General features: G+C 40.6%; 1 protein-coding gene across 1 annotated transcript in view; it reads right to left on the bottom strand.

Annotated features, from left to right (window-relative positions):
* The window catches only part of c6.2 (complement component 6, duplicate 2), an 84,704-nt gene extending 71,052 nt beyond the window's left edge, over nt 1-13,652 (bottom strand). The window contains exons 1-4 of the mRNA XM_072915341.1: nt 13,329-13,652; nt 13,019-13,191; nt 6,954-7,102; nt 1,513-1,651 (exon numbers count right to left, since the gene is read on the bottom strand). Coding sequence (XP_072771442.1) covers nt 1,513-1,651; nt 6,954-7,102; nt 13,019-13,191; nt 13,329-13,451 — 584 coding nt within the window. The 5' untranslated portion in view covers nt 13,452-13,652. The remainder of the gene's footprint in view (nt 1-1,512; nt 1,652-6,953; nt 7,103-13,018; nt 13,192-13,328) is intronic.
* Nucleotides 13,653-14,052: the final 400 nt, after the last annotated feature.

Genomic DNA, 14,052 nt, shown 5'->3' on the forward strand with positions numbered 1-14,052 from the left:
TAATAGTGTTTTCAGGAAAACTGCTAAAAACCACCATAATTAAAGGTAAAAGTAATAGTATTTTAAGGAAAACTGCTAAAAAAAACTACCATAAATAAAGGTAAAAGTAATAGTGTTTTAAGGAAAACTGCTAAAAACTGCCATAAATAAAGGTAAAAGTAATAATGTTTTAAGGAAAACTGCTAAAAACTGCCATAAATAAAGGTAAAAGTAATAGTGTTTTAAGGAAAACTGCTAAAAACCGCCATAAATAAAGGAAAAAGTAATAGTGTTTTAAGGAAAACTGCTAAAACCCGCCATAATTAAAGGTAAAAGTAATAGTATTTTAAGAAAAACTGCTGAAAAACTGCCATAAATAAAGGTAAAAGTAATAGTGTTTTAAGGAAAACTGCTAAAAACTGCCATAAATAAAGGTAAAAGTAATAGTTTTAAGGAAAACTGCTAAAAACAGCCATAATGAAAGGTAAAAGTAATAGTATTTTAAGGAAAACTACTAAAAAAAACTGCCATAAATAAAGGTAAAAGTAATAGTGTTTTAAGGAAAACTGCTAAAAACTGCCATCAATAAAGGTAAAAGTAATAGAATTTTAAGGAAAACTGCTAAAAAACACCATAATTAAAGGTAAAAGTAATAGTGTTTTAAGGAAAACTGCTAAAAACCGCCATAATTAAAGGGGCGGTATAGCTCGGTTGGTAGAGTGGCCGTGTCATCAACTTGAGGGTTCCAGGTTCGCTCCCCGCTTCCGCCATCTGCCATTGTGTCCTCGGGCAAGACACTTTACCCACCTGCTCCCAGTGTCACCCACACTGGTTTAAATGTATCTTAGATATTGGGTTTCACTATGTAAAGCGCTTTGAGTCACTAGAGAAAAGCGCTATATAAATATAATTCACAAAAGTAATAGTATTTTAAGGAAAACTGCTAAAAACTGCCATAATTAAAGGTAAAAGTAATAGCATTTTAAGGAAAACAGAAGATAAATTATATGTATGACCAATGACTATACATGGATGGGGTTTCCTTCTGCTTAAAAAAAAATCTAACCTGATTATAACCTCTTTTCTGTATCGAGAATGTGTATTTGGTTATGATTCTATATTTCATAAATTAAAATGAGCTAAATTTTTCTTTGTGGTGCCATTAACTACTATTTGAATTCGTTCATTCAACTGTTTATCCTGTTCAGGGCGCTGGAGCCTATCTCGGCTGACTTGGTAAAAGGTGTGGCCTATCAACTGCTACTTGAACACGTTTTAAGTGTTTTCTGCAGATGTGCTGCAGCAGCGGTGGTTGTAAATAAGGTTTTTCGTCGCAAATATTACACACCTTGATTTTTCAGTGGCAAAGGCATTGTGTCCCTGAGTTTGCTGAGCAGGTTTCTCATCTCCTGCATATCTCTGCCAAGATATAAAAGACAAGTGTAATGAGCAGATTCTAGGTTAAAAAATGGGTCATTGGGTATAACAAACATCTTATAACACCAGCAAAAAAAGCCGCTTAGACAAATGTACCTCTCTATGTTTTCAATATGGACTCCCACCAGCCAGGGCTCATGAGGGTAATCGATAGGAGAGGAGGAACGATCTTCCAGGATGGGAGCATCAGAACTTTCATCAACTCTGAAGTCCATCTTTGGTTCTGAGTCAGTTCCTGGAATATTTGTAATATGAAGAAAATGTCAGTAGAAAATAAGGATGGGTGCTAGGACCATATATTGTCCCACAAATTATTGCAGATATCTCCAATAATTGTATGGCAGATAAACAATATTATAAAATAAAATAAAAAATAAATAAATAAAATAAATAAATAAATATATTAAAAAAATATATACATATGTATTTTTTTTTTCATCATTATTTTGACACCAAATTAAGTAATCATAATATATAATAATAAAACCAATATTGTTATCATTACCTATAATACTAATAATGCAAGTAACCCTTTCAAACACAGAGTTTTTACAATTGTAATCAAGAACTCTTAATGATCCTAAATAGGTTAAAAAAAAATATTACAGTAAAAATTACTCTCATTTAGAAATATTTAACTTTGAAAAATGTTAAACAAGTGGAGTTTCTTCCCCAATTGGAAAAAGTGGGTCATTTATTTAGTTTTTTTTGCCATAACTTTCCAAAAATGCGGCATTCTGGCTCTTTCATCCGTATTTATGGATTCATCTAGCTTCGGTTTGAAGCCAACTTATTTCTACACACGGGTTGCAAACATTTGGTTCTGCAATCAACCAATCAATCAATCAACCAATTAGGGCTGCAACAACTAATCGATTAAATCGATTATAAAAATAGTTGGCGATTAATTTAGTCATCGATTCGTTGGATCAATGCTATGCGCATGCGCAGAGGCTACTTTAAAAAAAAAACATATTTTTTTTATAAACCTTTATTTATAAACTGCAACATTTACAAACAGCTGAGAAACAATAATCAAAATAAGTATGGTGCCAGTATGCTGGTTTTTTTCCAATAAAATACTGGGAAGGATAGAAATGTAGTTTGTCTATTTTATCCGATTATTAATCGATTAATCGAAGTAATAATCGACAGATTAATCGATGATCAAATTAGTTGTTGGTTGCAGCCCTACAACCAATCAATCAAAAACTCTAAAACCAAAGACATGACCCGGGCAACGGATCATGACAGTGCTTTAGATTCAAAATGCTCCCTCTTGTGAAGAATATAATTTACATTATCTGGTAGCTTATTGTTTTTTGCTTTGTGCTTCATTTTGGCGTTTAAGAATGTCTTGTTTTTGTGAACTTCAATATATTTGATTTAATGAGCAAGGTTGTTGTGTGTTCTCTGTAACCAGCATTATGGATTATTATAACTACAATACAGTAGTGACAGACGTGTACTTTTGTCAGTATTTCTTTAAAATTACAAAACTCAAAACCAGTGAAGTTGGCACGTTGTATAAATCCCATGCCTTGGGTACTAATACACCCCCATACCATCACAGATGCTGGCTTTTGAACTTTGCACCTGTAACAATCCGGATGGTTCTTTTCCTCTTTGGTCAGGAGGACACAACGTCCACAGTTTCCAAAAACAATTTGAAATGTGGACACGTCAGACCACAGAACACTTTTCCACTTTGCATCAGTCCATCTTAGATGACCTCGGGCCCAACAAAGACGGCGGCGTTTCTGGGTGTTGTTGATAAATGGCTTTGGTTTTGCATAGTACAGTTTTTACTTGCACTTACAGATGTAGCGACCAACTGTAGTTACTGACAGTGGTTTTCTGAAGTGTTCCTGAGCCCATGTGGGGATATCCTTTACACACTGATGTCAGTTTTTGATGCAGTACCGCCTGAGGGATCGAAGGTCCGTAATATCATCGCTTACGTGCAGTGATTTCTCCCGATTCTCTGAACCTTTTGATGATATTACGGACCGTAGATGGTGGAATCCCTAAATTCCATGCAGTAGCTCGTTGAGAAATGTTGTTCTTAAACTGTTCGACAATTTGCTCACGCATTTGTTCACAAAGTGGTGACCCTCGCCCCAACCTTGTTTGTGAACATGTTGCAGGCATCAAATTCCAAATGAGCTAATATTTGCAAAAAATAACAACGTTTACCAGTTTGAACGTTAAGTATCTTGTCTTTGCAGTCTATTCAATTGAATATAAGTTGAAAATGATTTGCAAATCATTTTATTCTGTTTTTATTTACGATTTACACAACGTGCCAACTTCACTGTTTTGGGTTTTGTTTATTAATTAATCAAAAAAAATTTTGTGATCCGTTAACTTTGACAGCCCTCGAATTTACGTGTTTTAGTAGGATTTCAAAACTAAGCATTACTTGCGCATATTTGCTAATAGGATGATGAAAAAAACAAAAAAATGTTTACATTTGAAAATCTGTCTGAAAAGTTTCTGTCATGAACTGTCCAAACCAGTTCATGTTTTGTTTTGAGTTTGTTTGCCGGTATATCTGATTTTAGGAACATTAATACAAAACCTCACAATAATGTCTTATTGAATGCTGAAAACGTTATGACACACCGCCTTAAAGGGGAACATTATCACCAGACCTATGTAAGCATCAATATATACCTTGATGTTGCAGAAAAAAGACCATATATTTTTTTAACCGATTTCCGAACTCTAAATGGGTGAATTTTGGCGAATTAAACGCCTTTCTATTATTCGCTCTCGGAGCGATGATGTCACGTTCTCACTTTCGTCGGTGTGTTGTCAGAGGGTGTAACAACACAAACAGGGACAGATTCAAGTTGCACCAGTGGCCCAAAGATGCGAAAGTGGCAAGAAATTGGATGAAATTTGTTCAAAATACGAGGGTGTGGGGAAAGCCGACGAAATGGTCAGTCGTTTGTTCCGCACACTTTACCGACGAAAGCTATGCTACGACAGAGATGGCAAGAATGTGTGAAAATCCTGCGACACTCAAAGCAGATGCTGACATCAACTCCAAAACTGGACAGATCAGCTTTCAGGAAAAGAGAGCGGATGAGGGTATGTCTACAGAACATATTAATTGATAAAAACGTTATTCATTACTCGCGGTATGGTTAACCTGAGTGCTGAAATCGTGGAAAAATATATGTTCTTAGCGCGCCTGAAAGGGGCTGTCTGCACTCTCAAAGTGCATGTTGTTGCCAAATGTATTTCATATGCTGTAAACCTAGTTCATAGTTGTTAGTTTCCTTTAATGCCAAACAAACACATACCAATCGTTGGTTAGAAGGCGATCGCCAAATTTGTCCTCGCTTTCTCCCGTGTCGCTGGCTGTCGTGTCGTTTTCGTCGTTTTCGCTTGCATACGGTCCAAACCGATATGGCTCAATAGCTTCAGTATCTTCTTCAATTTCGTTTTCGCTACCTGCCTCCACACTACAACCATCCGTTTCAATACATGCGTAATCTGTTGAATCGCCTAAGCCGCTGAAATCAGAGTCTGGATCCGAGCTAATGTCGCTATACCTTGCTGTTCTAACCGCCATGTTTGTTTGTATTGGCATCACTGTGTGACGTCACAGGAAAATGGACGGGTGTATATAACGATGGTTAAAATCAGGCACTTTGAAGTTTGTTTTAGGGATATTGCGTGATGGGTAAAATTTTGAAAAAAACTTCGAAAAATAAAATAAGCCACTGGGAACTGATTTTTAATGGTTTTAATCATTCTGAAATTGTGACAATGTTCCCCTTTAAAAACAGAATGGAATTATTTTTTTTTTTACCGAATGAGACACCCAGAACGTACATGAAAGTAAAGAATGTGGGATTTACAATATTAACTATGGACGATAAAACACTGAATATTGACAACATATGAACGTCAGACCAGGGCCGGCCCGTGGCATAGGCCGTATAGGCAAATGCTAAGGGCGCCGTCCATCAGGGGGCGCCACGCCAGTTCCACAAATGTTGGAGAAAAAAAAAAAAAAAAAAAAAAAAAAGTTGGTACTATTATTTCTAAATACAAAAAATAATCCCACGTTAATTAAAATGCAAAGTAAAGCCTATTTAATAGAAATATTATTTGTTACAACATGACGCCCCCCCCCCACCCCCCACCCCCCCCCACCCTCCCCCACCCCACCCCGCACGGTGCGCCCCCTCCCTTCCCGTATCATGACTCTTTTTGGACGTCACCACATCAACAAATAAACACAAGATGTCAAAACGGCCAAAACTGTCAGGTGCCCAGGGAAGAAAAAAGAGAATAGAAGAGGAGGAGAAACGAGAAAAGACAGAGGTAGCAGGTAGGTAACGTTAGCCTACATGAAATTATTTGTCTGTTACAGAATGTGATAGTAACCTGGCTTTTTAGCATTAAGCTAATGTTACATGATTCGGCAATTGCTAATCAATAAATAGCTAGTTCTGTTTTAACGTCGGGTTAAAATTGTGGAGGGGGCTAAATTGTTATGGAAAATAATAATGTAACGTTAGGTAATTACAGTACTCCCACCTTACATTCCTCAGGGACATTTGTATTAGATCTTTTAAGCAGGTGTTTTTTGTTTACATTGTTATTGCCTTCTGGTTAGCTAATGTTTGCCCTGCAGGTAATAGTCACTTTTCCACCCCTTTATATATTAGGTATAGTTGTAAGTAAAAAAAAAAAAGTCAAAGACAAAGCTATTCGGTTTCTTGTGAGTATATACACTTCACTGCCGATGTGGGGGGGCGCCACCTAAAATCTTGCCTAGGGCGCCAGATTGGTTAGGGCCGGGCCTGCGTCAGACCCCCTCTCGATCGACATATTTTACAATCAAGCGAAAGGCAACAAAAATGCAACAAACACAGCGATATATGAACGCCAAGGGTAAAAAATAAACCCACCTACAATCTGATATATCATTAAGCTTTTGAACTTTGTTGTAAAAATCTCCTTCCGCGTCTGTCACTGACACCCGCATTTCAAGCTGGCCGCTCTGGAAACCCTCCGTGGAAACGCTCCCCACCCACACTGCTTGGTGCCTCGTCTGAGCTGCTGTGACTTAGATTACCATAGTAACTAATTAGATTGCCATAGTAACTAGTATATCATGCAAAAGCGCAGATTCCAACCATTGAAATACTTTGTATAGTTCAAGACTTACGGTCATTTGAAAACATCATTGCACATCATAATGGCAGATACAGTTTCCATCTTAAAGATCTAAAAAAATTATTTGGGAATGTCCGGCGGACCAGATTGAAAAACTCAACAGGCAGCATGTGGGCCTTAGGCCTTAATTTGCCCAGGTCTGTCCTAAGGAGCGGCTTGAAGATGGTCTGTGAAACGTAATCTATGCAACATTTTGACCAAAGAACCACCATTACATGTTATGACCACTAGGAAATGTTTTAAATGTACAAAAAAAATCTTAATATGACCCCTTTAACAAAGTTCTTTGGTCTCTTTTGTAACCTTTTTTTTTTGCATATACTGTACTGTACTGTTGCCTTGTATGGTGATGGTACTTTTTCTGTGAAGCTGCAGCACCCCCAGCAGGCACATTGACTTCAGCATCTCAGTGATGAACATTTCCAAGCAACACTGCAGCTGGATGAAGAGCCGACAGATCTCTGGGTGGATCTCTCCGTCTTCTGGACTGCAAAGCGGAAAGACCAAGGATAGGGTATTAAAGTGGGTAAGAAAAAACATTGTGGAAGTCGCTTCCTAGCGGTCCCACTGCGTGCAGGTTCAACAAGGTTTTAATGATAATGTTATTTCAACAAAAGTTTTCTCTCCTATTATTTTCAGTCACGTCCGTATCCTCTCTCCCTTCTTGCTCCCGGCCGCTTACTGTTAAAGACAACGGATGATTAGATTAACACGTACCACCTGTGAAATCTAAGCACCTGCCAGCTGTGTCTCGCCGTCAGCACTGCCACGCCCCCGTCTGATGGTGCGCTTTCCTCAGCTATGTGGACAGAGGCGGTGACTTTTTCTCCTGCAGGCAGCGCTGAGTACACCTCCCTCCACAAACTTATTACCCAAATTTACGCCCCTATGTCCAAAGAAATTATACAGAAAAGTATACTGTTTTTTAATATTCTAATCCCAGGGTGATCAAAGATTGTGCATAAATGCAAGCAGTATGGGTGGGAGGATGGGTCCAAATATGGGATGCTAAGGTTTAGATTCTAGAGCAACTTGAGTGTTCCTTGTTCGAATCCGGCTTTTGGCGGGGTGACTCTTCACCCACCTTTACTACTGATGGATTGTGGTTAGTGCGTGGTTCGGCCATTACTGTGTGAATCTGACATATGATGTAAAGCGCTTTTGGTATCGCATAGGTATAGTAAAGCTCTCTATAAATACACACCATTTACCAAATATTGCTAGTAGGGGTGTAACCATTACTGGTATTAGTGACAAACTGCGATAGAAATCCAGACTGTCAGTATTGACCGCTTCAACTTGAGAAGGGCAAATCCATTGTCCACTGATCAGTATCCGTCAATTTGTGCAAAAAAGTATGTAATCACCATTGCCAAGTGGGTAATAAAAACAAGATGTAGAAGCGTATTACCCAAATTTACGCCCTTATGTCCAAAGAAATTATACAGAAAATTATAGCGGGGCAGCAGTCTAAGCAAAGATGCCCAAACTTCCCTGTCACCGGCCACGTCTTCTCGTTCCACCGGGGTTAGACCGAGGCGTTCCCTTGCCAGCTGTAAGACATAGTCCCTCCAGCGTGTCCTAAGTCTGCCCCGAGGCCTCCTCCCGGCTGGGCATGCCTGAAACACCTCACCAGGGAGGCATCTGTGGTAGATGCTTGAGCCTCTCCCGGGTGACCAAGCTCCTCACCCTATCTCTGAGGGATCCCAGACATCCTGCGGAGGAAACTAATTTTTGCCGCTTGTATTCGCCACCTTGTCATTTTGGTTATTACCCAAAGCTGGTGACCATAGGTGAGGGTAGAAACGTAGACTGACCGGAAAACCACAACAGACCGGTACAGGGACTGCATCACTGCTGACGCTGTCACGGCCCGAGCGCACACCAGTGCGCATTCATGTGTGCGCTGCGCTGGGCTCATCTTCGAGATTACGCCAGGCACGTGTCAGTCCGGCTGCAGCAAGCAGCTGCAATCAATCGCCAGCAATCAGCGCACCTGTCACTGATTAGAGGACCTGCCTTCATAAGCCTGCACAACCTGCTATTCCACGCCAGAACGTAGCTACCTGTTCAGTACAGTAAGCCTAATTGTCAAGCTCTATGCGCACTCTTTGTTCTCTGTGTTTTCTCCCTCGTCGTGCTCATTGTCTCGTGTCCTCCTTGTTGCCTCTCTGCAGCCTGACTTCGTTCCCCACGTCACGAGCTGTGCGTCTCGTCTCCCCGTATTCCCTCTGGTTCTCTGGCTGCTTCTTGGATCTCGAGCTACCGCCTGTACACGGACACTGACGCCTCGCTATCGTCCCCGACTACCTGCCTGTCTCACGGACCTTCGAGCCAGCTTTTCCCCTCCGGGACTTCCGCCTCTCGCTCAACACTCCGGGAACACACAACAGTTAACTCACACACATAGTCGCACACATACACACCATTTTGGCTTAGTCACGCTCCATTCTCTAGTTTATTAATAGTATTATTGGTTATTTATATATATAGTGTAAATATATATAAATAAATAGAGCTTATACGCTATCCCTCCTGTCTGTGCCATCTCCTTCCCTCTGTACACATAACAGACGCTGCACCTTTCCGTCTGTCAAACTCGCATTCCATTCTTCCCTCACTGGTGAACAAGACCCCGAGATACATGAACTCCTCCACTTGAGGCAGAAAGGTAATCATACATCAAATTAATTTTCCTGAGTTTTATTGTTAATATAATCATAGATCAACAAATTAAGGGCAAAATCATCTTGAAGCATTTGCATGAAAAATGTGTCACTCTTGGTGATACATTCCCTGCATTTACTTGGTATCGAATGGCAATCAGAATCAATGTAAAAATGAGCAGTATCCCTAGTACAAGCAAGTGGTACAGTATTGATGGCATAAAGAACCGATGCCATGTGGAGCTAATGGAGCACAGACAACATTGGTCCTATTGTATCCTTGGATCAATACAAGGGCAATTTCTTCTGACATTCCCATGGTGTCATACTGGTAATTGTCAGGTCTGCGCTGCTTAAAATACCCCCTTGGTATTTAATATATAATACAATATTGGACAAACGTATAACCCGGTACATACAGTATATACGGTAGGAAGTGAAAGAGGACAATATTGCTTTGGAACTCCTTTCTACAAGGTCAGGGTTTCCCCTGAATGGAACTGAATGCTGAATGTGGTGCTCCGCCATGGCAATATCAAAGCTGCCACACCTTGAAAATTAGTTTTTTTTTAAGTGAATCAAATCAAACCAATATGATGTATTGTAGCCCTCAGAAGAAGTCGCACTAAGTCTGACGCATATTTTTTTTAAACTTTTATTCCCAATCTTATGATCACAAACGGCATAATTCCAACAGGTTTTTACCTCTCGTGCAAACACTTTCGTCAAAGTGTTTCCCCGGACACAAAATTCTCATTCTCCGCCAATCCGCTTTTCATTCAGGGATTTGTGATGATGGAAAAAATTAATATCAAATCAAAACTACACCAGCAGGTTGTTCCAGTATGAATGGATAAATATATAGCCTATTATTTACGCACCATGGACAAGTGCGGCACAGAAAACTTTGACTTTGATCACCGAAAACAGCGCTGCCGAAACCGGATGTAAACAAGACGCACGCCATTGTCTGGAGCATTGTCAGCATGTCTGTGATGTGGACGTACTTTAATATTTCCCAGATAAGTGGGACGTGAAAGGACAGAAATAGTCTCTAAACACGAGAACATTTTGTAATAACACCAGAAAGTGATGCTAGATTTGTTGCTAGTCTTTTAAAATAAAGTCATTAAACGTCTCTAGACACTTGTAAAATTCTCAAAGTACATTGCACAATAAGCAGCAACAATTGAAAATTTGGCAAAAAGTTTTAAAATTACATGTTAATTCTAATTAATGACCTATTTGTTTTTAAATGTACCATATTTTTCGGACTATAAGTCGCAGTTTTTTTCATAGTTTGGCCGGTGGTGCGACTTATACTCAGGAGCGACTTATGTGTGAAATTATTAACACATTACCGTAAAATATTAAATAATGTTATTTAGCTCATTCACATAAGCGACTAGACGTATAAGATTTCATCGGATTTAGTGATTAGGAGTGACAGATTGTTTGGTAAACGTGTAGCATGTTCTATGTTATGGTTATTTGAATGACTCTTACCATAATATGTTACGTTAACATACCAGGCATGTTCTCAGTTGGTTATTTATGCCTCATATAACGTACACTTATTCAGCCTGTTGTTCACTATTCTTTATTTATTTTAAATTGCCTTTCAAATGTCTATTCTTGGTGTTGGCTTTTATCAAATAAATTTCCCCCAAAAATGCGACTTATACTCCAGTGCGACTTATATATGTTTTTTCCCCTTCTTTATAATGCATTTTCGGCCGGTGCGACGTATACTCCGGAGCGATTTATAATCCCAAAAATACGGTCATGCTAAACACAGCTACACTCCAAAAAATCACCAGGAAGTGTTTTGAATTTAGGAAAAAAATAAATAAATAAGACTCCTTTAATGCCCCCTATAATCCGGTGCGCCTTATAAATGAAAAAAGATCGAAAATAGACCATTCATCAGCACTGCGACTTGTAATCGCCCTATGGTCCGAAAAATACGGTATGCTATTTTGCGCAATAATTCTATTTTTATATTATTTCTACAACATGCTGCGGCCTGCGGGGTACTTAAAGGGGAACATTATCACCAGACCTATGTAAGCGTCAATATATACCTTGATATTGCAGAAAAAAGACCATATCTTTTTTTAACCGATTTCCGATCTCTAAATGGGTGAATTTTAGCGAATTAAACGCCTTTCTATTATTCGCTCTCGGAGCGATCATCGGGAAGCAATCCGCCATTTTCTCACTTTCGTCGGTGTGTTGTCGGAGGGTGTAACAACACGAATAGGGACGGATTCAAGTGGCACCAGTGGCCCAAAGATGCGAAAGTGGCAAGAAATTGGACGAAATTTGTTCAAAATACGAGGCTGTGGGGAAAGCCGACGAAATGGTCAGTCGTTTGTTCCGCACACTTTACCGACGAAAGCTATGCTACGACAGAGATGGCAAGAATGTGTGGATATCCTGCGACACTCAAAGCAGATGCACTTCCAACGATAAAGTCAAAGAAATCTGCCGCCAGACCCCCATTGAATCTGCCGGAGTGTGTGAGCTATTCAGGGACAAAGGACCTCGGTAGCACGGCAAGCAATGGCGGCAGTTTGTTCCCGCAGACGAGCGAGCTAAACCCCCTGGATGTCTTGGCTCACACCGCTTCTACCGTCCCTTATGCCACCGAAGATGATCAAGAGAAGAATATCGACCCTAGCTTCCCTGGCCTGCTGACATCAACTCCAAAACTGGACAGATCAGCTTTCAGGAAAAGAGAGCGGATGAGGGTACGTCTACAGAATATATTAATTGATGAAAACTTTATTCATTACTAGCGGTTTTACGTAAATTATTATACATAAACTGTGTTTACCAATAATTTAGCTTAAAAACATTTTTTTTTTTTCAATCATTCGAGTACATTCGGGTAGTCTTGTGTAATACAGTATTTTGTGTCTATTTAGGTATGGTTAACCTGAGTGCTGAAATCGTGGAAAAATATATGTTCTAAGCGCGCCTGAAATGGGCTGTCTGCACTCTCAAAGTGCATGTTGTTGCCAAATGTATTTCATATGCTGTAAACCTAGTTCATAGTTGTAAGTTTCCTTTAATGCCAAACAAACACATACCAATCGTTGGTTAGAAGGCGATCGCCGAATTCGTCCTCGCTGGCTGTCGTGTCGTTTCCGTCGGTTTCGCTTGCATACGGTTCAAACTGATATAGCTCAATAGCTTCAGTTTCTTCTTCAATTTCGTTTTCGCTACCTGCCTCCACACTACAACCATCCGTTTCAATACATGCGTAATCTGTTGAATCGCTTAAGCCGCTGAAATCCGAGTCTGAAACCGAGCTAATGTCGCTATATCTTGCTGTTCTAACCGCCATGTTTGTTTGTATTGACATCACTGTGTGACGTCACAGGAAAATGGACGGGTGTATATAACGACGGTTAAAATCAGGCACTTTGAAGCTTTTTTTAGGGATATTGCGTGATGGGTAAAATTTTGAAAAAAAACTTCGAAAAATAAAATAAGCCACTGGGAACGGATTTTTAATGGTTTTAACCCTTCTGAAATTGTGATAATGTTCCCCTTTAAAAGACCAACTGCCGTCCGCAAATGGGCCCCCGGACCGCGCTTTGGACACGCCGAGTCCAGAAACAATGTTAAACATTTTGTATTATGACATAAACACAAACAGCCCTGCCGCTACACACACAAAAAAATACACTTGATTATGAATGTTATGGTAGATTCCTGTCATTGCTTACCCAGACACGGCAATGAGGGCGAGGTTCTGGTGCGCAGCCCGGGCCATGGAGCATCCTTTGGCTCTGGTGTAGTGCATCTGAGCCCGCAGAGACGGACAGTCGGCGGACATCTCCCCGACAGAAATGACCTGTTCCCGGTACAGCGCCACCAGGGTGTTGAATTCCTGCACAGTCTAAACAAAATAGCCGTGTTTATTTATTTATTTATTTATTTTGCATGCTGCCTTCAAATGTCTGCCAGCACGGTACGCGAAATGGGTTCCATTTATAAAGAATCGTGAAAAAAAAAACAAACAAAAAAAGCACTCACCATCCTGCTGCCGTCCACGGCGCTTTCCCGGTTCTCCGAATCCGCCTGTACCCCTCTCGTGATGGGCAAGACACTGCCTGCGGATCTGGGGCGCTTCTTCCGCCCGCACGGTGCGGAACTCATGCATGCAGAGAGCGCTGGTCGTCCTCGGGAGGCTCGCCGCGTCACAAAAGACACCGGCTCGGACACACCGCGCGGAGAGCCGCAGTTAGTACGTGGAACCCCCGGCTGAGGCGGACAGATGTTCCCCGGATGAGGTCCCCGCCAGCAGCTCCCTCTGCATCCCGCAGCCGAGAGGAGAGTCACCTTCAGCCGCTCCTGAAGGGCCGAGGGAGGGGGAGGGAGGGGGGGAGAGACTCCGACGTCTTCCGCTACACGCTCACGTGTGAGGCGGGAAACGAGTCGTCACCTTCCCGCCTGACTGTTAACCCTTCCGATGCCAGGGCGAATACGTTAGTTAGTCTTGTACTACATCCAGGGCCGTTGCTAGGAATTCCGAGCCCCCTGAAAGAATATCGGTGTGGGCCTCACTGACTGTGGCTGGTTTATTGCACCTGATTTGTTGACTTTTTTTTTTACGATTACCCATTTAAAAAGTCAGAGTATTATTATGTAAATTTTGTATTAGTTCAATCAATGTTTATTTTTATTTATTTTTTATTATTTTGTTGTTGTTGTTGTTGTTGAGTTGTTCTCTTTTAACTGTTTTTGTATTTAGTAATAT

The sequence above is a fragment of the Nerophis lumbriciformis genome, linkage group LG20, assembly GCF_033978685.3.
Source record: "Nerophis lumbriciformis linkage group LG20, RoL_Nlum_v2.1, whole genome shotgun sequence".
NCBI lineage: Eukaryota > Metazoa > Chordata > Actinopteri > Syngnathiformes > Syngnathidae > Nerophis > Nerophis lumbriciformis.